The sequence below is a fragment of the Amia ocellicauda genome, chromosome 3, assembly GCF_036373705.1.
Source record: "Amia ocellicauda isolate fAmiCal2 chromosome 3, fAmiCal2.hap1, whole genome shotgun sequence".
In the NCBI taxonomy this organism is placed as follows: domain Eukaryota; kingdom Metazoa; phylum Chordata; class Actinopteri; order Amiiformes; family Amiidae; genus Amia; species Amia ocellicauda.
The window spans coordinates 973,466-1,000,204 of NC_089852.1; the positions used below are offsets into that span (position 1 = coordinate 973,466).

At 47.0% G+C, this 26,739-nt stretch overlaps 1 protein-coding gene across 2 annotated transcripts; it reads right to left on the reverse strand.

Annotated features, from left to right (window-relative positions):
* Nucleotides 1–3,414: 3,414 nt before the first annotated feature.
* LOC136730275 (solute carrier family 26 member 6-like) lies at nt 3,415–19,643 on the reverse strand. 2 transcript variants are annotated; one of them, XM_066697581.1, is made up of 19 exons: nt 19,405–19,643; nt 18,791–19,003; nt 17,923–18,062; nt 15,719–15,829; nt 15,318–15,490; nt 11,760–11,924; nt 11,348–11,500; nt 9,757–9,839; nt 9,403–9,550; nt 8,762–8,875; nt 8,439–8,516; nt 8,169–8,264; nt 7,700–7,806; nt 7,455–7,524; nt 7,169–7,261; nt 6,687–6,914; nt 6,382–6,436; nt 3,909–4,054; nt 3,415–3,729 (listed from the first exon to the last, which is right to left on the reverse strand). In XM_066697581.1, the coding sequence occupies exons 2-19, from the start codon at nt 18,925–18,927 to the stop codon at nt 3,703–3,705; spliced, it is 2,124 nt and encodes a 707-aa protein (XP_066553678.1). In that variant the 5' UTR covers nt 18,928–19,003; nt 19,405–19,643; the 3' UTR covers nt 3,415–3,702. The 2 variants fall into 2 exon arrangements, with proteins under 2 accessions (XP_066553678.1, XP_066553677.1); XM_066697580.1 differs by having other exon boundaries at nt 18,791–18,992; nt 19,405–19,642.
* Nucleotides 19,644–26,739: the final 7,096 nt, after the last annotated feature.

Consider the following 26,739-nt stretch of genomic DNA (forward strand, 5'->3'; position numbering starts at 1 on the left):
AGATGTGTTAGGCCTCACAGCCCTCCATGGACACACAAGAGGGGATGATATTTATGAAGCACTGATACAGATGTTGAGAGACAGAGAGATAGACCTGAAGCATGTTATTTCCATTGCTACTGATGGAGCTCCATGTATGACTGGAAGAGAGAGGGGATTAGTGGCACGCTTGAGAGCTCATCACCCTGACCTAATAGCATATCATTGCATAATTCATCAGATGGTTTTGTGTGCCAGTCTTGAAGAAAAGTATGCAGAGGTCATGACAACAGTAATGAGACTTGTGAACTTTTTGAGGGCATCATCTGCTCTGCAGCATCGCTTGTTGCGCTCATTCCTAACAGAGGTGAATGCAGAATTTGATGATTTGCTCCTTCACAACAATGTCCGGTGGCTTAGTAAAGGCAAGGTACTGGAGTGCTTTTGGACATTACGGAAAGAGTTGGAAACCTTTCTGTTGGATCAGAAGAGTGCAAAAGCAAAACAATTTGTGGAATTTATGCAGAATGAAGAAAAAATGGAAATTGTAGCATTTTTATCTGACATTACCTCCCATCTCAATGATCTGAACATGAAGCTCCAGGGCAAAAATAACACAGTGTGTAACCTCACATCAGCTGTCTGTGCCTTTCAGAAGAAACTGGAGCTGTTCAAGTGTGACTTACAGCAGGACCTGCTTCACTTCCCAAAGCTTTTAAATCAAACAGCAGGAACACATCATCATCACAATCATGCTGAATTCCTGGACAAGCTGATAAAAAATTTCCAAACTCGCTTTGGAGATTTCCCTCTGGGAAAACAAGTCTTACTATGCATGGAAAATCCATTCCTTGTCAAAAACATCGCAGAATTTTCAACTGAAGCCCTGAAAATCTGCCCATGGGCTAGTGCTGCTTCTCTTCAATCAGAGCTAATTGAGCTTCAGGAAAACCTTGCACTGCAGGAGTCTCTCTGTGACCCTACCACCTTCTGGACTAAGATGGTCCCTGCAGCAGGTGTCCCTTCCTTGCAGAAGGTGGCCCTTCAAATTCTCACCATGTTTCCCTCAACATATTGTTTTGAGTCTGCCTTTTCAACCATGAATATGGTGAAAAACAAATACTGAAGTTCACACTCTGCATGCGCGCGCCTCACCTAGAAGATCCCCTCGTGAACTCCATTACCATAGTCACAGCCTCACAGAGCAGCCAGGCAGAGGGCAGGGCGCACGCTCGGCTCAAGTAGTTAGACTCACACTGAAAGACTAATTTTCAATACATTTTTTTTTAAATAGACAAAATGGTTGTTTTTTCCGGTTTTTAGCCGTAGCTTCCAAATTCGTACAGTTTAATAACCGTGACCATTTTAATGGCAGTTAATTGTGAAACCGGGTAATCGCGTCATCCCTAGCATGCACACACACGCACACACACACACACGCATGCACACGCACACTTTTAGTAAGACTGGACCTTAAATGCACTTACCACCACTAGTCAGTTTATGCTAAATGGAATTTAACCCTGGTATATATATAGAATATATATATCAATATAATATACTGGCGATGTCCTTTAAAATAAATAATTGCCTTTGGGCCCGTTGTGCGGAAGGCCAGCATAGACCAGGCGATCAGGACGTTTTTGGGTTAGAGACAGATGTACAGTCCTCGCCATCGTGCCATTCCCGGTCACTCTGCCTGACTGGGCACTGTGTGCTTAACAGCCCATGAAGGAGAAGGACTGGCCCAGTTCTAAAGACATTTATATTTGTTTCTGTTTTATATTTCAACAAGGTCTCCCTCTTGTTCAGTATTGTGAAACATCCACTGAGGAGAAACAGAAACAGATTGTTTTTTAACTCCCCATCCCTCTTCTCTCTCTCACACAGACACACACTTTGACTGACACACACATGTGACTAGCCAGTGTCAAGGGTGGCAGGTAACGCCTGCTCTCAAAACACCCGACTACGCCACCCATCTTGTATTATCAAGGAAAGGGGAACCTCACTCCACCTAGTCCCCGCAGCGGGCTTGAAGATCCTGGGACGCCCACCTCAGACACAGTTTGTCATGAAAACAAGGATCTTTATTTTGGTTTGACTCTTTGGCCCAATGCACCCACCCATGTAATAACCCCACTCAGTTTTTCCTTTCCTCATTTTATTTAGTTTTTCCTGGGGGGACAGGGGGTGGTAAGTTCGGGGTTAACTGCGTTGTGTGCTGGCCTACGTGAAGGGTGCAGACAACTTCCACTAAACCAGTTCAGTTACCTTCTACTCAGAGTGTACATGTGCTCCTGGTGAGATCAGCCATCATAACGGTAAGCTTTTGCTTCCATAACTCTCTCAAACACATGGTAAGCTTTTAACACATGACAGCAGTGGGACACTGTGACAGGACGCTGTCTGTCACGGCACAGCTGCTGCTGACGCTCACTGATTAGGTGCTCATGTGCCGCAGTCGTGTTGTCCGCTCCCTCGCAGTGAGCACCGTGGCGACTGTGATGTCAGCGGCAGCTGTGCTTTATCTATTTAATCCCTCTCCTTCCCTGATGGAGCAGCTGACCGAAGAGAAGGAGGACTGCTTCTACAACCCCTGACTGCCCGGAGCACCCTGTTTTGTGGACGTTTCTGTGTTTGTTTTGCTTTTGTTTTTCCCCCCTGTTTGTGTGTTCCCCCTGGAGGAGCCTAAACTCTAATATAGCCCGGACACGACTGGAACTCGAGACCTCTCCCCGTTGTTTGTGTCTGGCTTTCACAGACACTCAATAGCACACAGCAGCACCGTCTCTGCGTCTCTGTGTCTGGTCACGTGACGAGGCTGGCGGCTGTGGATATTTCAGGTCTCATGCTGTCGGGTTTCCTTCTTTCTTCCTTCCATTCTTGGCCTCGAGACAATTAGGTCCTTTAGCCCCTGAGAGGCCGAGTAGACCTAAGGGCCCTGCGTTTATATCCTAATCCCGAATTAATTTGTAAGGCCACCTTGAGCTATTTCTCCTCAATCGCTAATTCCTTGGAATTTGAATGTTGCTAACACACGGAAAAAGAGAGAGACAGAAGGAGAGAGAGAGATTGGTACAATTGGTATTGTTGTATATATTGCCTGTATGATTGGGAATCGCCCCCTACCCTTCATGAAGTGGTGCTGGGCCTGCATCACCCCCTGCCTGTGTGTGGTGAGCGAACCGCACTGCCCCCCCCGTTCTCAATTCAGATTGAGCTTTATTGACAGACTAGTTGAGCTCAGTGTTGCCAAAGCATTGTCGGACAGGTCCAGAGCTCAGGAACAGAGCAATGGAACAATGAATAAAGGGATTATACACAATGTAGGGAGTGTGTTACCTGGGGGACTGAGGGGGAGGCTCCTTTACTGTTTGTTTGTTATAACCCCCCCACCCCACCCCACCCCACCAACAAAGAAGTGCAAAATAGTGAAAGGCTGCAACAACAAATTTAATTTACATATCATTGACAGCTGACGCACATGGTGATGTCACACACAGACACACACACAGTTCGTACAGGCTCATCATTAAGTCAGCCCACAAAAAGGCCTTTCTGTCCACGATGCCGGCGCTGACGCTGGTACAGGTAATCTCCTGGTAAACTCCGCTCTTTTAACACATAATGAGGACACGCTGGAGGAGGCTGGAGAGTCAGGGTGGCGCAGACGAGGAAGCGGTTTAAAGACCCCCACTCCAGCTCCAGGCACCTCTGCTGCTACAGCTTGGTACTGCAGTCCATATCCTGCCAAGACAGACAACAGCCCCTCAGTGTGGACAGACACTGCTGGCACATCACTGCTGCAGAATAATGACTTGGGAAATGCGACTTTGTCACTGTATGTCAGTGTGTGTGTCAGGGTTTCAGTGTGTGTGTGTCACAGCATTAGTCAGGGTGTCAGGGTGTGTGTCTTTGAAGCTCACCAGTACGCAGTCGTATCCAGGGGCGGTGGGAGTGCCGTGGAGCTGCAGGCAGTGCAGCACAGCATCGTGGACAGAGGGGAAGAGGTGTCTCTTTGTGAGGCTGGGAATGAAGAAGTCTCCGCACTCCAGCTGCTCCACCACACAGGCTGCAGACACAGGGGCACACAGAGGGACAGACACACGGAAGGGACACACAGGGACACAAACAAACACACAGGGACACACAGAGATGTACAGGGACACACAGGAACACACACGGACAGAGACACACAGGGACACAGGGACAGAGGGACAGGCTGTTAGTACAGTACAACCTCCACAGTACAGTGAGAACTTTGCAACTCATTGCATCTTGAGTTGGATTTTACATTGCATCTGGAAAGTATTCACAGCGCTTCACTTTTTCCACATTTTGTTATGTTACAGCCTTATTCCAAAATTGATTAAATTAGTTATTTTCCTCAAAATTCTACAAACAATACCCCATAATGACAACGTGAAAGAAGTTTGTTTGAAATCTTTGCAAATGTATTAAAAATAAAAAACAAGCACATGTACATAAGTATTCACAGCCTTTGCCATGACACTCAGAATTGAGCTCAGGTGCATCCTGTTTCCACTGATCATCCTTGAGATGTTTCTACAACTTGATTGGAGTCCACCTGTGGTAAATTCAGTTTATTGGACATGATTTGGAAAGGCACACACCTGTCTATATAAGGTCCCACAGTTAAAAGTGCATGTCAGAGCACAAACCAAGCCATGAAGTCCAAGGAATTGTCTGTAGACCTCCGAGACAGGATTGTATCGAGGCACAGATCTGGGGAAGGGTACAGAAAAAATTCTGCAGCATTGAAGGTCCCAATGAGCACAGTGCCCTCCATCATCCGTAAATGGAAGAAGTGTGGAACCACCAGGACTCTTCCTAGAGCTGGCCGCCCGGCCGAACTGAGCGATCAGGGGAAAAGCGCCTTAGTCGGGGAGGTGACCAAGAACCCGATGGTCACTCTGACAGAGCTCCAGCGTGTCTCTGTGGAGAGAGGAGAACCTTCCAGAAGAACAACCATCTCTGCAGCACTCCACCAATCAGGCCTGTATGGTAGAGTGGCCAGACGGAAGCCACTCCTCAGTAAAAGGCACATGACCGCCCACCTGGAGTTTGCCAAAAGGCACCTGAAGGACTCTCAGACCATGAGAAACAAAAGATTGAACTCTTTGGCCTGAATGGCAAGCGTCATGTCTGGAGGAAACCAGGCACCGCTCATCACCTGGCCAATACCATCCCTACAGTGACGCATGGTGGTGGCAGCATCATGCTGTGGGGATGTTTTTCAGCAGCAGGAACTGGGAGACTAGTCCGGATCGATGGAAAGATGAATGCAGCAATGTACAGAGACATCCTTGATGAAAACCTGCCCCAGAGCGCTCTGGACCTCAGACTGGGGCGAAGGTTCATCTTCCAACAGGACAACGACTCTAAGCACACAGCCAAGATAACAAAGGAGTGGCTACAGGACAACTCTGTGAATGTCCTTGAGTGGCCCAGCCAGAGCCCAGACTTGAACCCGATTGAACATCTCTGGATGATCTGAAAATGGCTTTGCACCGACGCTCCCCATCCAACCTGATGGAGCTTGAGAGGTCCTGCAAAGAAGAATGGGAGAAACTGCCCAAAAATAGGTGTGCCGAGCTTGTAGCATCATACTCCAAAAGACTTGAGGCTGTAATTGGTGCCAAAGGTGCTTCAATAAAGTATTGAGCAAAGGCTGTGAATACTTCTGTACATGTGCTTTTCTTGTTTTTTATTTTTAATACATTTGCAAAGATTTCAAACACACTTCTTTCACATTGTCATTATGGGGTATTGTTTGTAGAATTTTGAGGAAAATAACTAATTTAATCAATTTTGGAATAAGGCTGTAACATAACAAAATGTGGAAAAAGTGAAGCGCTGTGAATACTTTCCGGATGCACTGTATATTGTGTATTTGTCATGCCATGCACTTATATATAAGATAATAATAATGATGATACGTAGAATTTAACGTATCAGAAGTCGGCACCACTGACAGAGAGGTGGGGTATGTTCGACCGTTCATTTGAAGGAAGGATATGTGATCCAAATGCTGTAAATCCTCACTGCTGATTGGTTATCAACCATATGCCCCACTGCTGATTGGCTATCGACCGTATGACTCACTACTGATTGGCTAATGACGGTAGGACTCATTGCTGATTGGCTATTGACGTTAGGAATCACTGCTGATTGGCTATCGACCAGACAGGGACATGATGCTCTGCGCAGGAGTGGAAGGTTGAGCGTTCCACCAGTCTTGTCAATGGGCTTTGTGGTGTTATCGGTCGATTATAAATCAATTATGAATCATAACCGTACATAAGCACAAGCAGCGCACTAGGTGTCCCGGTGCATCACTGCAGGAAGATCGGTTGAGCTGTTGGAACGGACACTCACCCTGACAGCCGGCGATGTACACACCCACGTCGATCTCCCCGAAGTCGGTGAAGATCTGAAACGAGGAGCACAGTTAGCCGGCGGCGCAGACCCGGGGGTCTCTGTGAGAAGTGTTATTACACCCCCTCTGACCCTGTTGCAGCTCTCCATCTATCCCTCTCTCCATTCCTCCTTGCCTCCCTCCTTCTCCCTCCTCCTTAAAACTCTCCATCCCTTTCCTCTCTGCATCCTCCCGTCTCCCACCTCTCTCCCACTCCCTTCCTGCCCAATCCTCTTCTCCACCCTCCCCCTCTCTCGTCGCTCACGCTCTTCAGTGTGTTGATGGCCACAGTGTCCAGGAAGTTGCAGGTACTGAGGTCCAGGATGATGGAGTGAATGTCCCAGCTCCACTTGCCCAGGGAGCCCAGGGACAGGCGTCTCACCGCTCTCTTGGCGTGTCTCCTGGCTCTGCGCTGCTCCCGCTGCTCCCGGCGCTGCTGCTTGGCCGCCTGCTTCCTCTTGTAGGTCAGCAGTTTGCTGATGTCAATCCCACTCTGGGTACAGACAGGGCAGCAATAACCAGTAAGCAATAATAACGTGTGCGGTGCCGTGCGGTGCCATGTGGTGCCGTGTGGTTCTGTGTGGTGCAGTGTGTGTGTGTGTGGTGCCGTGTGGTGCAGTGTGTGTGTGTGTGCGGTGCCGTGTGGTGCCGTGTGGTTCTGTGTGGTGCAGTGTGTGTGTGTGTGTGGTGCCGTGTGGTTCCGTGTGGTCCTGAGCGATGGGGGGCTTCAGGTGAGGGCCAGTTCACCTTTTTCTTCAGGGCCTCCAGGTACAGCTCTGCGTTGGCGAAGTACACTGTGGCCGAGGAGCGGAAGATGGTGATGCCCAGGATCTCCCTGGCCTGGAGGGAAGAGCAGGAGCCTCGTCACCACCCTGCCCACCGCCTGCTCTCTCTCTCTCTCTCTCTCTCTCTCTCTCTCTCTCTCTCTCCTTCTTCCTCACTCCTTTCTATATCTCTCTGCCAACTCTCTTCTCCCGTCCCTCTGTCATGCCTCTCATTTTTTCTCTCTCTCTCCCTCCCCCAGGTGTCTCACCTCTGCGTACGTCTCCACATCCAGGTAGAGCTCGGTGCCCGGGATCTGTCCTAGGACGTAGTAGCGAGGCCTGAGGGAAGGACAGGACAGACAGGCTGGGCTCAGTATAGGAGGTCAGGACATAGACACTCACTGACGTCCATCTCAGAGACAGAGCAGCGCTCAAGGTAGAGATAGAGACAGAGGGAGAGAGGGAGAGACAGAGAGACAGGGAGAGACAGGGAGAGACGCAGAGTGAGACCCACAGCTGTGTCCTGAAGATGACGGTGAGCAGAGCGAAGCCGATGGAGGCGGCCAGCCCCAGGTCCAGGTTCAGCAGCAGTGTGGATACGAAGGTCACGACCCAAACCAGCTGGGAGGGAGACACAGAGGGCAAAGGTCAGAGGTCATCCAGTGCACCAGCCTCACCTGACAAGGAGGTAAATAAAGCCAATCCAGTCGGAATTAAAGTGTCTCAGTCTTAGGTGTGTCTGCGTGCCTCTCTCTGTTAAATTTGTGTGTCTCTGTACTTCAGTGTGTGTGTCTGTCTGTGTCCATGTGTTCCTGTCTTTTTTCTGTGCATGTCTGTGTTTTATTCAGTCTCTCTCTCCCTGTTTTTCTAACTGTTTCCCCAACAAGTGCTCTTTATCTGTGTGTCTCCCTTCCTGTCTCTGTCTGTATCTCTCTGTCCGCCTGTCCCCTTGTCTCTCTGTCTCTCTGTCTCCAGCTCCTCACCAGGTCGATTTTGCTGCTCCTCCACAGAGTGCAGATGTCCAAGAACTGCATGAACATCCCCTTCAGGTTGACAAAGACAATGGCAGACAGCACAGCCTGAGACACAGGACACAGGACACAGGAGTCAGAGATGCAGGAGACAGATGCAGGGTGGGGGGCAGGTCCATGGCTACATCTTCTGTACCCTGTTTGACATATGGAATAATCCGGGGATTTCACATTTCCCCCACATCAGTGCCGCGTGGCAGCGAGAGCTGAACGGCGCGTTACCTTGGGCAGCGACTGGAACAGAGAGCCCAGCTTCAGCACAGTGACGAGCACGATCACCGCAGAGACCGCCGAGGCCATCTGGGACGAGGAACACAGACGGGTTAGACACACATCATCAACACTGCACACACTGGGAATGTGTCCCCTTAAAGTTCTCACCTGCCAGACTGGGGCTGTGAGAGAGAGAGAGGACTGTGAGAGAGAGAGGGGACTGAGAGAGAGAGAGGGGGCTGTGAGAGAGAGAGGGGGCTGTGAGAGAGAGAGGGGGCAGTGTACGCTGCGCTGCAGGGAGAGCCGCAGGCCGCAGTGTCTCAGGGCCTCACCTGGGTCTTTCCTCCCGTGCTCTCCTGGATCAGGCTGCGTGACATCGAGGAGCTCACGGAGTAGCACTGGAAGAACCCCCCCACTGTGTTACTGAGGCCCAGAGCCACCAGCTCCTGCAGCAGGAGAGACCAGTGTCAGCAGCAGGAACCCAGGGGACACAAGGTAATGCCAAAGATCCTCTATTTAAACAAGATAGTCAGCTCCACCTAATTAACGTGGGAACTTTCGTCTTTGCCAAAGCAGTGCATTGTGGGATTGCAAGGAGTTCCAGTGGCGATTTCTCTCCTCTCCATATAACGGAAAGCCAGCTTCATTTCATATTGTTAAGGAGGGGCGACTCTAATGCAACCCAGGTGCATCATGTTAAAGAATTAAATTATTTTTTAAAGAGAAAGCTTTGAATATGAAATGAGGCAGATTTTCCATTATATAGGGAAAAATTGCCACCGGAACTCCTTGCAATCTAATGCATTGCGAGAGAAAGACAAAAGAAAAGGATCTTTGGTAATACAGTGTGTGGCCAGCAGGCACACAGACACAGCACAGCTCCCACACAGACACAGAAATTCACAGTAAAACACAAAACACACACAGATACACACAGATACACACAGATGCATGATTGGACATAGAGACTGACCTGACTGCTGTCCACCTTGTACCCGTGTTTGAGGGCAAAGGTCTTTCCCAGAGAGATGGAGATGGCATAGCCAACGATGGCCAGAGCGGAAGCGTCTCCGATCACCTCTCTGAACAGGGACACGTCCGGGGCGCGGGGGGGCTGCAGACTGGGGGGTGGACAGAGAGAGGAGACACAGGGTCACAGGAATGCACACCTGACAACAGGCAGAGCCTCAGAGAACCCGCTGGGCCCAAGAGTGTGGAGAGAGATGGCGGGAATGGCCCCCCAATTTGAACACCTATAACACCCCCATCCACTGCACTTTACCCCCCACCCCATCTTCCAGGACCGCAGCGCTGAGGAAGCACTCACCCACTGGGAATCTCCCCCACCACCTCCACCCCATACTGGGGCTGCAGAGAGGCCAGACTGGAGACCAGCGTCCCGGCTACGATCTGGACGGGGAGAGAGGGAGAGAGAGAGCAGAGAGGGAGAGGAAAGAATGAGAGAGGGAGAGAGAGGGAGAGAGAGGGAGAAAGAGGGAGAGAGAGGGAGAAGAGAGGTGGGGGGGGGAGATCAGTGTGGCGGATTTGGTAAGCAGGTACGGATGTGTGTGTGTGTGTGTGTGTGAGAGAGTTTAAGAGTAAAGGGGAAAAACTGGCCGATCATTCCCTAAACAGCTACAGATACTATTTATCAATGTCTCTGTGTGTAAACGTGTGGGTGTGGGCAGTCCTGTGTAGCTGCCTGCAAACTGTAATAAATATCTATACATATACAGTATATACCAAGCTACACATCTGGAGAAAGTTTGCTTCGTGGCCTAGAAATCTTCTGTACAGCATCGGTGCATATCAAAGCACATGACACATAGCTGATGTGTTTGGTTCCACACCAAACACTGATCCTCAAATTGGAAGCTGTAGGCATTCAGGGTAATGTAAGTAGATGGATTATGAACTGGTTGATGTATAGGAAACAGAGGGTGTCGATTAGAGGAGTAGCTTCTAACTGGAGTGAGGTTCTTAGTGGAGTTCCACAGGGATCAGTACTAGGGCCTGTGCTTTTTCTAATCTATATTAATGATCTGGACTCTGGGATAGTTAGCAAACTTGTCAAATTTGCAGATGATACTAAAATAGATGGCTCAGCAGATACAATCTCGGCAGCACAGGCTATTCAAAGGGACTTAGATAATATTCAGTTGTGGACGACACCTGGCAGATGAAATTCAATGTGGACAAGTGCAAGGTAATAAATGCAGGTAACAAAAATGTCCACTATAAGGACACTATGGGAGGAATAGGACTAGATGAAGTAACACATAAGAAAGACCTAGGAGTCTACATGGACTCCTCACTTTCTCCATCCAAACAATGTGGGGAAGCAATAAAAAAGGCAAACAGGATGTTAGGGTATATTGTCAAAATTGCAGAATTGAGAACAAGGGCAGTGATGTTCAGACTGTACAATGCACTAGTTAGAGCTCATCTGGATACTGTGGACAGTTCTGGGCTCCACACTTCAAGAAAGATATCGCTGCTCTAGAGGCAGTTCAGAGGAGAGCAACCAGACTTATTCCAGGTCTGAATGTGGTTGAAGCTGAAAATTTGGGAACATTCAAAAACAGACTGGATAGGATCCTTGGATCACTCAGTTATTAATGGACACAAAACGCGCATGATGGGTCGAATGGCCTCCTCTTGTTTGTAAACTTTCTTATGTTCTTATGTTCTTATGTTTGGCTGCGCAAACAAAAACAAGATATCTGAGTATTCCTGAAATTAGTCACACGCTGAATTCCTCCAAGGTCAGAGAGTGTAGATGAACGCCATCCACTGGCAATGCTGGAGTGAGGCTTTGTTAGCCACGTGGAGGCTGATTGACACTGATAAGACACTGAGACAAAAGAGACATTGGGAAACTGAGACACAGGGACGCAAAGACACAGGGACAGTCTTACCATGATCAGCTCTACAGGAATGGGCAGCGGCAGCTTTCTGGTCAGCCTGACGTTGAGCTCCTTCACTGCGATCAGAGCCACCAGGGACACCACACTGACCACCAGAGTGCCCAGATTGGTCTGGGGCAGCAGCCAGCACACATCTATCAGTGTCTGGAGAGGGAGAGATGGAGATGGGCAGAGAGAGAGAGAGGTTGGTCTGAAGTAAGCGAGTGAACGGCTGGAGAGAATGAGAGAAGGAGAATGGAGGAGAAGAGGGACAGAGGGAGAGACAGGGTCACATCTGGTGCTCCTATCATTAACACCCTGAAGTACAGCTAGTCTGTAGACACAACTCTGTCATCAGGTGAGAGACAGAGAGACGGAGAGAGTGAAGGAGAGGAGCGAGCACCAAGGGGGCTCTGTTACTCACATAGACCAGAGAAAGAGGGCCGCTGTGTCGCCGGGAGTGGAGGCCAAAGATATACTTGAGTTGGGAGATGACGACATTGACCGCAGCGCCGGTGGTGTAGCCCCTGACCAGCGGGTTGGATAGGTAGGTCACCACGAAGCCGAACTGCACCAGACCCAGCACCACCTGCACACACACACACTCAGACTGAGGTCCTGGGAGCTCGGAGGTCAGGGATGCAGGGATGGACAGGCTTTCAGTGTGTTACAGTGGATCTAATAAACCCAGCACAGGCCTCCCTCAGTAGAAGATCCTGTTCTAACTATTATTATTATTATTATTATTATTATTATTATTATTATTATTATTATTATTATTATTATTATATTTATTTTTTTATTTTTTCTTGGCAGACGCCCTTGGCAACTTACAACATAAGTGCAAAACAAAGTGCAAAAATACAGTTCAGTAAAGGCATCAAACATTACAAATTCAAATTACGTAAAACATAGCAATTCAAAATATAATACATTTTTACAATTTAAATTTACAATTTACACAGGCAAGTACAGTAAGTGAGGTCCTACATCCTGGATGGTGAAAGCCAAGTGCTGTCAAGATGTAGGGTCACAGTCAAGGGCTACGGGAAAGGGAGCAAGGAGGAAAACAATCAAAAGCACAAGAAGCCTATTAAAACTGTGAAGCGCTATCTAGCAGGGATAAAAGGACTAATATTACAAGTACTGTCGGAAAAGATGGGTCTTGAGTAAGCGCCAAGGTCAAGGACTCTGCTGTTTTGACTTCGGTGGTGTATCGTAAGGTACACTTATAAATTTCAGTTAAAGAAGTAAATTTAAGTATCACCTTATCAAGAATCCTAGAATCTTGTAGAACTCAATTTCGACAATAATTGGACGCAGACACCAATTCCAAAGATATAAATTCTCAAATTTATTAAAAACAAAGATAAAATGTAGCACTACACTAGTTATACAAAAAGGGAAAAACTAATTAAAATTCACTCAAGATCAACAAATCAAAGACAAATCACTTCCGTGACCAAATCAAAGACCATGGAATCACATATGATGACACACAAATCGTTAAACAAAATTACAAACACATTGACTACAATAGTAAGACGAAGGTGAGTCTCTCATTAGTATTGTTAGTCGGACATTAAATAACTAATGCAGGTTAGTATTTATGTCAAATAACTTCTCGTTATATATATCAGTCTCATTTACGTTTGGGTGCCAAGAAAGATCCTATCATTTCTTGTTACCACAATTCTCCCTAATTGATTACTGTTCAATAATTAAGGACAGGCAGGGCCACCTATAATCTAGTGTCTATTAACGTGTCAATTTCAGACTAAACAGTTAAACAGGAATGAGAAGATATTTCTCGGCGTTGACAGATTTTATTTCTAAAATTGTCAACCAAAACAGTTTAATGCAGCACTCACTTATATTTAAGAAAATACTAAATGATATTACACATTCTAGAGTTTATGACTCACAGAATAACATTTCTAATTGATTTCTCAAATGTCATGAATAATAAACTCCAAACTGTTAAACTTATCTGAACTTCGTCACAGAGAGGCCTCTCTGCCTTCGGGATCAGATAAAAGCACACGGCACGAGGTTCCGCGGGGTGGGACAAGGTCCGTGTGGTTTGGAAAGGCAGTCCGGCTCGGCTTTGTCCATTAACTTCCTAAGTCGATGCTCCTGGAAGTTGGCGTTTTGCGAAAGTAGAGTCTTTTCCAAACAGATTTTCCACTGGTTTGAAGGCTCCAAGGGTGTGCATAGGATGTCTTCTTGGCAAGCAGGGTTTTCCACCATAGTTACTTGAAGACAAAGTCTTTGAGGAAAGCAGGGCCCTGTTCGTTTCCGAGGGTCAAGTTTCTTAAGACTCAATAGCTATTTAAATGACTGATACTTTCGTATTCAGTCGACTTAGTCAATTGTCCAGCTGTAAAACTCCACTGATCAGGTGGGCACAGGTGGGCATGCGCAGTTTCTAAAGTTCTTTACTTAATAAAGTTCTTTAAAAAATTTATTCGTACGGCTCAAACTCCTTCTCCCAGTTAAACTCTTCTGTTGCCGGCAAAGACTTAGTTGGTTTCCGGTTCCTGTTCTGGCAACAGAGCTACAGGTTGAGTGGCAGCGAGTTACCAGTTCAGGTGAGAGAGAGAGAAAAAGTGCTGTGCGTTACCTTTTATGCCTTCAGATCATAGGCGATTGGTTCTTGAGATTGCGAGGTTGGATTTGTGCCAGCCCCCAGTCTCCTATTGGGGAGGCTCGATTCATGCCTGATGTCAATCCATGCCATCTTTTGGAAATGCCGGTTGGCCTGGGTTTGTAGCTCTGTTTCGGGATTTCGGCTCTCACCCGCTTCAAAGGGTTTTATTACCTCCACGCCATATTCCCCAGACATTTTCACAGCAGGGATTCCAAGCCATTTGGCCCATTCTAGGTGAGCCGACTCCCAAAACTGTCACTTTGACGTAGAACAGTTCATGGGCCGATGAGCTCAGGAATTCTGGTAACTTTGGGGGAGAGGTCTTCTTTAGATCAGAGCTCCAGCTCAGGGCTACAATGCTCTATCAAAATACACCCCCCCTTAATGCTACAGTGGGAAGGTCGTTCCACCATGTAGGGTCCAGGGATGAGAAGGAGCGGCTCTGGAGGAAGGAGAGTGGAGAGGAGGCAGAGTTAGTCTTCTGGCACTGGAGGAGTGCAGTGGTCTGGAGGGGATGTATGGAGAGACGAGGGTCTGAAGTTAGCTTGGTGCAGTGTGGTCGAGACAGCGGTAGGTGAGGGTCAGTGTCTTGAACTGAATGCGTGCCGGTATCGGGAGCCAGTGGAGGGAGCGGAGCAGTGGAGTAGCGTGTGTGAATCTGGGCAGAGAGACACCAGACGAGCCGCAGAGTTCTGGATGAGCTGCAGCGGCGGGTAGTGGATGCAGGCAGGCCGGCCAGGAGGGAGTTGCAGTAGTCCAGGCGGGAGAGGACCAGTGACTGGACGAGTAGCTGAGTCGAGTAGTCGGTGAGGAAGGGACAGATTCGGCATATGTTGCTCAGGAAGAATCTGTGTCAGCGTGGTGATGTGCTGGGTGTAGGAGAGCGCAGGATCAAGGGTGACTCCGAGATTTTTAGTGGAAGAAGAAGGAGAGAGTGTGGTGGATTCCATGGGGATCGAGATGGAGAGATCAGCAGAAGGTGAGAAAGAGTGGGGAAAAACAGGAGATCTGATTTGTTGAGCTTGAGGTGGTGTGAGTGCATCCAGCTGGAGATAGCAGACAAGCAGGAAGAGATGCAAGAGGGGATGAGAGGGTCAGAAGAGGGAAAAGACAGGAAGATCTGGGCATCATAATAACTACATAACTACAGAGATTGAGGCCCGGAGCAGTTTGCAGGGGCCGGGACAGCAGCAGAGCTCACCACAGCGATGCCCGTCCTGCACCCATGTTGTCTTCCCTCCCATGCAGAAGAGGTGCCACCAGCTCTCATGGACTCTGTGTTTCTGCATTATTGAGTGTCTGACAGTATGCCTCTCCAGTTAGATGTTTTACCTGGAATATCCCCGCTAGGATCGTGACCGCCGCGGCGACCTGGACCCTGTAGGCGTCCCTGGTGGTCAGGTCCAGAACCTCAGTGCCGTTGGTATCATTGTGGAAGAAGTTCTCATTGGGAGCGAGGCGCTCAGTCACACTGCCCACCATGAGACTGATGACTGCAAAGGTGCCTGAGAGCAAAAACACACACACACACACAGGAAGAGAACACAGACGTACAGAAACACACACATGGACACAGAAGGATGGAGAGATAGAGAGAGGGAGAGAGGGAGAGAAAGTGTGAACCACAGGTAGTGTCAATAAAGGTGTCACGCACACACAAATGAGTAGTGGGCAGGCAGGGGGCTCCACTGGGGCTGTCTGTTCGGGGCGGTGCGCTGTCAGGTGCTGCTCACCTATGGAGATGTGCCGGGATGTCCCGAAGATGAAGTAGACCAGGACGGGGTAGAAGGAGGAGTACAGCCCGAACACGGGGGGCACTGAGGCCAGCAGGGCGTAGGCCATGCCTGAGGAGGAAGCAGCAGCTGGTCAGATCACAGACACCACAGACACAGAGACACAGTCCATTCATACGGCCAGGCTACCCAGATCCATTCAGTCCATACGGCCAGTGTGAATAATCAGTCTGTACAGTCAGTCCATATGATCAGTGTATTCGAATAGTCACCCCCTACCCATTCAAATTGCTACATTCATTAAATGCAAAATACATTTTTGCAATTGCAAAAAGTTCTGAACTTTATTTTCAACAACAACAACTTAGTTAAATAAACTGTAAAAATACCTTCCTATTAGAAGAAGTGCATAAATGGAATAACAGCAGCAAGCAGCCCTGCCACCTCTCACACATCTCGCATCAGACTCGTCACAACTTTTTTTTTTCACAATTGTAACTATACTAAGGTTGTGACTATTTGTTTATAAATTAATATTTTGTAATTACAGCTGTAACTGACTGACCAAAATGTTTTTCTTTTTCAATTTTTATTAATTTAATTTTCATTCAATAATAGTTTAGCAATGTGAGCTGCAACGAAAATGCCTGAACATTAGTATCCTTGTGGCAAGGTTTTCCGATCATAAAAGCGAAATACAAAATGTATTAGATTATCTATCTAGCTGATTTATAGTACAATCTACTTAACTACATGATTTACTTTTCCACATTTCCAAACCACACTCAATATATAGACAGCTGTACGGTGTCCATATTAGGACATCCTCACTCCTCAGCTCAGTTGTCACGCATCACTTAGTTTTGCAATCAGCCCTCAGTAATCACTCATATTTGATATCACCCATCGGGTGTCAGTCTTATTTGGCATCAAGCATCATGTTTATTTTATGTCAGTTCTCAGTGGTGTTAATGTTATCAGTAATGTTCAGACTGTACAATGCACTAGTTAGAGCTCATCTGGATACTGTGGACAGTTCTGGGCTCCACACTTCAAGAAAGATATCGCTGCTCTAGAGGCAGTTCAGAGGAGAGCAACCAGACTTATTCCAGGTCTGAAGGGAATGTCCTACTGAGAGACTGAGGACCTGAACCTTTTCACCTGGAACAGAGGAGACTACGTGGGGACTTGATCCAAGTCTTCAAAATTATGAAGGACATCGACCACATCAAACCAGAGGAGCTTTTCCAGATCAGCAGCGACACACGCACCCGGGACACAAATGGAAATTGGGCTTCAAGGCATTCAAGACAGAAAACAGGAGACACTTCTTCACACAGAGAGGCGTCACAATCTGAACAAACTCCCCAGCGATGTGGCTGAAGAGACAATTTGGGAACATTCAGAAACAGACTGGATAGGATCCTTGGATCACTTAGTTATTAATGGACACCAAACGAGGACAATGGAGTGAATGGGCTCCTCTCGATTGGACACTTTCATGTGTTTCTAAATTGGAGTGATGCATTAGAACTGACATAAAATAATCATGATGCTTGATGCCAAATAAGACTGACACCCGATGGGTGATATCAAATATGAGTGATTACTGAGGGCTGATTGCAAAACTAAGTGATGCGTGACAACTGAGCTGAGGAGTGAGGATGTCCTAATATGGACAGAGTACTGCCCGTCTACTTTCGTAAACATACCTGTGCGTTTGAGTTCCAGTGAATAAAAAATAAATAGCAATAGGTGGCTATGTATGTGGCTTAATAATATTGTGTTTGTTGCTCCTCTTTCCTTTCTGTCATTGCTAGCAGAAGGGTGTTTGGATTTTAGGTGGTTAACATCCTAGCTGTAGATTTGTGGTAGTTTATTTGCACTGCACTGATTATACCCTTAACAGTGTTTTCATTCACTTTGTCAAAGTATTTCCATGCAGAACTTCTCTGGCCATCAGTTGCGTTCTTGTAGCAGATCTGCACAACACAAATGCAAGAAATAACAAATCCCACCCACCCTCTGCATTTAACTGTTAAAAGTTAAAAGCTAAATTTTCATACGGGGGAGAATGCACCCGGACCACCCTAGAGGGTTCAGGATCCCCTCAACACAGTTTCCCAAAATCCTGTGGAAAACACTGCAGTCCCTATAGTCAGTCTAGATGGTCCCCTGTGGATAGGCTGTCCAGTCACTCTCACCCTGTGGCAGGTGCATGATGCCCACGCTGACCCCAGAGACGAGGTCCCCCAGGGCGCTGTCCCTGAAGGAGTATCGGGGCAGCCAGGAGAGGACAGGGACCCAGCGGAGCACACTGCGCCTCAGCCTGCAGCCAGAGCACCTGCAGGGGACAGAGAGAGAGACAGAGACACACTGAGACTGTACAAAGTCGAGCCCCTGCAGGTGACAGACAACCATTCACAAACTGCCAACTGTACTCCACTCCACTGCACCAGGGTGACACCCGGGTAACGACACCAGCTATCAAGCCATAAAGCTCTGGCACCGGCAGCTGCCAGGAGGGGGTTAACCCTCGGACAACGGCCTCCCACTGAAGTCAGCGAAATCAGTGTGTCAGAGAGACAGCGTCAAGAGGCAGCGGCCGCATTGTGTAACACACTCACTGCTTAGCAAGAATACAATATAATAAAAACAGTGAAGTACAGCACTTTAATACAGAGGTGTGGACGGCCACCTTTGAAATCCGCACCAGCAGGTAAATATCCAGTGGGATGCCGTCTCTCTGGGCTGGCACTGACTGAACGCACCTCGACTGGCTCTGTCCTGCACCTGCAGTCTCCCAGTGTTGAAATACGAGGCATTGTTGCTGCGCTGGTCTGCTCTCAGGACCAGGAGTCACTGAGCGTGGGAACGACACAGGGGGACAGGCTGTGCTGTGCGGAGCAATCCCACGGCCCTGGATGTACTTTCACACAAGGAGAGCTGCTTATTGAGGGCACCTGACACGCGAGACACCTGCCTCCATCTCTCCCTACCTCCTCCATGAATGTTTCCTCCTTTCGGGGTGCAGACAGGATGTCTCTCCCTCTTTCTCTCTCTCCCTCTCACCTCAGCGAGTGTTTCAGCCTGTCTGCCAGAGGGGTGCGGGGGCTCTTCTCCCGGCGCTGTGCCACCTCCTCCAGGCTCTGCTCGTCCAGAACCTCCCGCTCCACACTGTAGCCCGGGCTGCGCTGCACCGCTTCCATGGCTGTGATCTGTCTGTCCGTGCGCCCCTCAACAGGCCTGGGGACACCTGCTTCAGCACAGCTACCTAAAGCGGAGCTGAGATTTAAAAAACAGGAAAACTGCCCAGAAGTGACACAGGGAGCACAAATTTAAACACAAAAAAGCTAAAATATGTACATTTCACAACCAGGCAAACAAAGGTGAATGCAGGTCATTGACACAGAGCAAAATAGGTGCGTTTTCACTGCCATTTCTGATCCGGATCAGATGCATCGGTAGCATTTGACCCTGGCAGTGTAAATGCTCGACTGACTTCAGTCCCAGCATGCACTGGGGCGTCGTTTGTTTTAAAGGCAGGTGGCAGACAAACACCCTTCACCCTTCATAAATACTGTTTAAATTAACACTTAATGACTTATTTTAATTTAGCAAAAAAATATATAATAATCTTGCAAAATATTGCGAAAAATCCCTCTCAATAAAACAATACTTCTTACCTTGCTTTGTAGATATCTGCACAGACAGTATGTTGGCTCCCAGGTTTCAGCACCAAATGATAAGGAGAAATTTACTCAGAACTCGATTTAATTTAAATAATACCAACATAGTTTATTCAGGTATAACGAAGCGCTCCGGAGACGGCCAGTCGGGAAGACACATCTAAAGTTTTTCTAAAGAACACGCTATCATATACAAGAGGACTCCCTTTGGTTGCCGGGTAACTACATGACGTCAGTGAGGTTCCCCAAACTTAATCTCACACGTCTCCTTTGTCTTCTGTTCTCTGTGGCCTTGGAAGAAAATGTTTTTCTTAAAATCAGCTACACAGAACTACCTCTCCGGAGTGATACATGAAGCTTAAATTCATACATGGGTTACACAATCTTACTGCAACAATGGTGCAAATATAATATATTTATACACTCACCTAAAGGATTAATAGGAACACCTGTTCAATTTCTCATTAATGCAATTATCTAACCAACCAATCACATGGCAGTTGCTTAAATGCATTTAGGGGTGTGGTCCTGGTCAAGACAATCTCCTGAACTCCAAACTGAATGTCTGAATGGGAAAGAAAGGTGATTTAAGCAGTTTTGAGCGTGGCATGGTTGTTGGTGCCAGACGGGCCGGTCTGAGTATTTCACAATCTGCTCAGTTACTGGGATTTTCACGCACAACCATTTCTAGGGTTTACAAAGAATGGTGTGAAAAGGGAAAAACATCCAGTATGTGGCAGTCCTGTGGGCGAAAATGCCTTGTTGATGCTAGAGGTCAGAGGAGAATGGGCCGACTGATTCAAGCTGATAGAAGAGCAACTTTGACTGAAATAACCACTCGTTACAACCGAGGTATACAGCAAAGCATTTGTGAAGCCACAACACGTACAACCTTGAGGCGGATGGGCTACAACAGCAGAAGACCCCACCGGCTACCACTCATCTCCACTACAAATAGGAAAAAGAGGCTACAATTTGCACAAGCTCACCAAAATTGGACAGTTGAAGACTGGAAAAATGTTGCCTGGTCTGATGAGTCTCGATTTCTGTTGAGACATTCAGATGGTAGAGTCAGAATTTGGCGTAAACAGAATGAGAACATGGATCCATCATGCCTTGTTACCACTGTGCAGGCTGGTGGTGGTGGTGTAATGGTGTGGGGGATGTTTTCTTGGCACACTTTAGGCCCCTTCGTGCCAATTGGGCATCGTTTAAATGCCACGGCCTACCTGAGCATTGTTTCTGACCATGTCCATCCCTTTATGACCACCATGTACCCATCCTCTGATGGCTACTTCCAGCAGGATAATGCACCATGTCACAAAGGTCGAATCATTTCAAATTGGTTTCTTGAACATGACAATGAGTTCACTGTACTAAACTGGCCCCCACAGTCACCAGATCTCAACCCAATAGAGCATCTTTGGGATGTGGTGGAACGGGAGCTTCGTGCCCTGGATGTGCATCCCACAAATCTCCATCAACTGCAAGATGCTATCCTATCAATATGGGCCAACATTTCTAAAGAATGCTTTCAGCACCTTGTTGAATCAATGCCACGTAGAATTAAGGCAGTTCTGAAGGCGAAAGGGGGTCAAACACAGTATTAGTATGGTGTTCCTAATAATCCTTTAGGTGAGTGTATGTCTTTATGTATTATGTCACCCTGGAACAGAGAATCAACATCATGAAAGGCATCGACCACATCAAACCAAGAGGAGCTTTTTCAGATCAGCAGGGACACATGCACCCGGGACACAAATGGAAATTGGGCTTCAAGGCATTCAAGACAGAAAACAGGAGACACGTCTTCACAATCTGAACAAACTCCCCAGCGATGTGGCTGAAGAGACAATTTGGGAACATTCAAAAACAGACTGGATAGGATCCTTGGATCACTTAGTTATTAATGGACACCAAACGAGCACGATGGGGCGAATGGGCTCCTCTCGACTGGACACTGTCTTATGTTCTTATGTTTGTATTTGACTGTTCCACGTCACTTTATTTTAAAACATATATATATGCATCCTATACTTTGTTTCAAGTTAATACAAAAACACCCCCCCACTGACGCACATACACACACTCATGCACACACACACACACTTACATTAAGACTGGACCTTAAATGCACTTAAAACACCACTAGTCCACTACCACTACCAATGTAATTTAACCCTGGTATATATATAGAATATATATGTATGTAATATAGTGGTGATGTCCTCATAAAATAAATAATTGCAAAGTCTGCTTCCTTCAGGGCCGTACAGTGCTGAACGCTGGCACAGACTAGGTGATCAGACCTGGGCCAGGACTAAAGGGAAACAATATTTATTTATTTATTTATTTATTTATTAGATTTCAACAAGGTGACTCTTTCTTGTTCAGTATTGTGCAACATCCACTGAGAAGAAAACAACAGAAACAGATACACACACACACACACACTTTGACTGACACACATATGTGACTAGCCAGTGTCAAGGGTGGCAGGTAACGCCTGCTCTCAAAATACCCGACTACGCCACCCCTCTTGTATTATCAAGGAAAGGGGAACCTCACTCCACCTAGTCCCCGCAGCGGGCTTGAAGATCATGGGACGCCCACCTCAGACCACATTTGTCATAAAAACAAGGATCTTAATTTTGGTTTGACTCTTTGGTCCAATGCACCCACCCATGTGCACACAGGGATAGTACCACAGTCTAAAATGTTAATATCTTGCGCTAGACATTGCAATAGACAAAAACAGATATAGAAAAAAGTCCAAACCAAGCTGTCCGTGCACATCAATCTCTGTGGCAGAGGCCAGGCAAGTGTCCAGCAGGACTGAGAGGATCCTTCTCCCTGTACCCACAGTGGAGGTCTTACTAGTGTGTGATGCTCCTTTACTTTACTCTGTTACTAATCCCAATGTTCTTTACCCCACTGTTTTTACCCTGTTACTAACCCCACTGTTATTACCACGTTACTCACCCTTTCAAGCCCTTACTTACGTCTTTCAGACTCCACTGTTTGTTCCACCACTGTTCCTAAGCCTGCTGTTTCTAAGCCCACTGTTCATAACCCCATGCTTCTCAGCAGACCATCATTAAGGGCCAGGTGGGGGAGGCTGTAGTACCTGCGGACTGTTATTGACAGTAAGTTGTGTTTTGATATACATGCAGAGACATTGTGTAAGAAGCACCAACAACGATTTGGGATTTAATAACTACTGATACTGATGCGGATAGTAACACAGTTAGTTAGTGGGGTGAGTAACAGCAGGGTGATGGACAGCTTGTTGCCGATGGGAGATTTTTCTCTCCTCCATACCTAATGGTTTATTTTATATTTATCCGTGGCTACCCTGCAAAAGATGCTATACAAATAAAAGTTGATTGATTTGTTTGATTGATTGAATGACTATATCTGGCCACCATTCCTTCTGTACCCTGCAACCCCTCCATTTCACATAACAGTCACAGAAACACCCCAGACCTCTACTAAATATATACATATAAAACAATCTCTCTATATATACATATATACAGACAGGTGACAAATGAAGGAAAAGCCAACATACAGTGTCTCAGTGAGGTGTTGGGCACCACGAGCCCCAGAACAGCTCCAATGCTCTTGGCACAGATTGTACGAGTCTCTGGACTCTACTGGAGGGATGAACACCATTCTTCCAAAAGATATTCCCTCATTTGGGGTTTTGATGATGTTGGTGGAGAACGCTGTCTAACACATCGGTCCAAAATCTCCCATAGGTGTTCAACTGGGTTAAGATCTGATGACTGCAAAGGTCATAGCATATGAGTCACATCATTGTCATCCTCATCACACCATTCAGTGACCCTCGTGCCCTGTGGATGGGGCATTGTCATCCTGGAAGAGACCACTCCCATCAGGACTGAACATTCAGATGTGCATTTGTCTTTGTAATGAGGGGTTTCTGCCCTGCAGCCCTGCTATAATATCCCTCTCTGTGTCCTTCTCCATGGACTGTTCTTGCTGACAGTCTGATCAAGTCCTGCATTGACATGCTCTTCTGTTTTTCCTTACATATCGCAGTAATGCATGAGCATCATGGTCATCGAATGTATGCTTTGACCACAATGTCCATCCCTATTGACTGATGTCTTTCCCATAGATCTAAATGCAGATGTAACTTTAGTCACTGTTCCTATTGAAACACTAGCCAGTTGAGCGATTTTGTGAGTGAAGCACCTGTCATTTGTGCCCCAATAATGACCCCTCTTTCAAAGTCACTTAGATCCTTTCCACTTGCCATCTGGATCCAAAATCAAGGTCAACTGGGCCTGCTCAGCGTTTGTATACATGCCACAGAGCATGAGAGTATGTTAATTGCTTCATTGTATCATGCAGCACAAATGTTTGGAGGCATCTGCATTTGTTATGTTCCTCCACTCATTTATTACAATATGTATGGGGATGATGTTCAAATTTATATTTGTAGAAAACCCGACTTATCTGGTGTGGTTTCAGTGCTGTCAGAATGTTTTAACGAGATCCAAACATGGATGAGCGACAATTTTCTTCAGTTAAAAATTAGTGAAACGGAGGTAATGTGTGTAGGATCTAAAAAACAAATGCTCTTCCTTTCTCTCTTAAATATGACCTATATTTTTACTATTAGCCTCATTGTTGAAAATCTGGGAGTTATTTTTGACCCTGAATTGCAGTTTGCAGAGCACATAAAATGTGTTTGCAAATCAATCGTCTTTTTTTCATCTCAGAAATATTGCACGCATCTGCCCCTATTTGGATGTGTCTGCAGCAGAAACCTTGATTCATGATTTTATTATGTCTAGGTTAGACTATTGTAATGCGCGTATGATGGCGAGGCTCCACACAGTCCACAATTCGGTGGCCCGTGTTGACGCGCACAAACCCCAGTTTTGTCTGGTCTTCACTGGCTTCCTGTTGCACAAAGAATGCATTATAAAATATATCTATTAACATTTAAAACTTTGTCACAGATGTGACAGAGGCTCATTTATATACACTCACCTAAAGGATTATTAGGAACACCTGTTCAATTTCTCATTAATGCAATTATCTAACCAACCAATCACATGGCAGTTGCTTCAATGCATTTAGGGGTGTGGTCCTGGTCAAGACAATCTCCTGAACTCCAAACTGAATGTCTGAATGGGAAAGAAAGGTGATTTAAGCAATTTTGAGCGTGGCATGGTTGTTGGTGCCAGACGGGCCGGTCTGAGTATTTCACAATCTGCTCAGTTACTGGGATTTTCACGCACAACCATTTCTAGGGTTTACACAGAATGGTGTGAAAAGGGAAAAACATCCAGTATGCGGCAGTCCTGTGGGCGAAAATGCCTTGTTGATGCTAGAGGTCAGAGGAGAATGGGCCGACTGATTCAAGCTGATAGAAGAGCAACTTTGACTGAAATAACCACTCGTTACAACCGAGATATGCAGCAAAGCATTTGTGAAGCCACAACACGTACAACCTTGAGGCGGATGGGCTACAACAGCAGAAGACCCCACCGGGTACCACTCATCTCCACTACAAATAGGAAAAAGAGGCTACAATTTGCACAAGCTCACCAAAATTGGACAGTTGAAGACTGGAAAAATGTTGCCTGGTCTGATGCGTCTCGATTTCTGTTGAGACATTCAGATGGTAGAGTCAGAATTTGGCATAAACAGAATGAGAACATGGATCCATCATGCCTTGTTACCACTGTGCAGGCTGGTGGTGGTGGTGTAATGGTGTGGGGGATGTTTTCTTGGCACACTTTAGGCCCCTTCGTGCCAATTGGGCATCGTTTAAATGCCACGGCCTACCTGAGCATTGTTTCTGACCATGTCCATCCCTTTATGACCACCATGTACCCATCCTCTGATGGCTACTTCCAGCAGGATAATGCACCATGTCACAAAGGTCGAATCATTTCAAATTGGTTTCTTGAACATGACAATGAGTTCACTGTACTAAACTGGCCCCCACAGTCACCAGATCTCAACCCAATAGAGCATCTTTGGGATGTGGTGGAACGGGAGCTTCGTGCCCTGGATGTGCATCCCACAAATCTCCATCAACTGCAAGATGCTATCCTATCAATATGGGCCAACATTTCTAAAGAATGCTTTCAGCACCTTGTTGAATCAATGCCACGTAGAATTAAGGCAGTTCTGAAGGCAAAAGGGGGTCAAACACAGTATTAGTATGGTGTTCATGATAATCCTTTAGGTGAGTGTACATTATTATTATGAGTTTAAATCACTATCACTAATTATTTGATTTGCAACTAATTATCTTTTATATCGGTTTATTGGTTTGTGTTATTATGGGTTGTTTTGTTTTGATGTATTTTCTTTACATTTCACTTATTTAATATGCTTGTTGTGTGGAGCACGGTTGTTTTTTTGTTATTATGAGCGTCTAAAGCGAAGGACATCCACGTGGACAATGGGGCATGTGACCCGCGCTGTACTGGTGACCTGCGTCCAGTGCGCCCTGGTGCTCAGCGTTTCCCGCAGTGCTTTAACTGGGGCGTGTGGGGAAGACAGGGCGTCGGTGCAGGTAGCCGCAGGGGAGAGACCGGGAGACGCGCCGGAGTCGGAGGCTTGAGCTCGGAAGAAAAGTGCGGCGTTTGCGTCGCCTTGCAATAGCAGCGTGAGGCAAGTCACTAGAAAACTGTATTGCACTGACGTCTGTGTTACAAGCCTCCCTGCGCCGCTGACGGAATCTAAGTTTGTCCGAAGTTATTAAAGAGCAGCAATAATGGAGCGGTTCTAGCCAGTTCTGATCGGTTCTAGCCGGTTCTGGCCAGTTCTGATCGGTTCTAGCCGGTTCTGGCCAGTTCTGATCGGTTCTAGCCAGTTCTGATCGGTTCTAGCCGGTTCTGGCCAGTTCTGGTCTGTTCTAGCCGGTTCTGGCCAGTTCTGATCGGTTCTAGCCGGTTCTGGCCAGTTCTGGTCGGTTCTAGCCGGTTCTAGCTCTTCTGCCGGTGGTGCTGTGGGTCTTTCCTGCGAATATTGGGTGGTCGAGGTCCCCCCACCTCGGGTAAACCTGGGGCTGTCGTGGTCGATTTGCGTTTCATTTGTAGGGCCACCACCCCCCGTGAGCGCTTTCCATGGTTTTGCGCCCCCTTCTCTGTGGGATCTGGTCAGTTCTGTCCCGAGGCGGGAGTGGCTCTGCTGAGGCGGATTGTTAGTGAAGGTCAGCGGCGCGACCTGTGGACCTCGCTGTTTCACTCACTTACCGGCACACATTACCAGCAGTGCACACCGTCTCTTTTTAAATCTCGTTTAAAAACGTTCCCATTTGATAAGGCTTTTAGTTAAAAA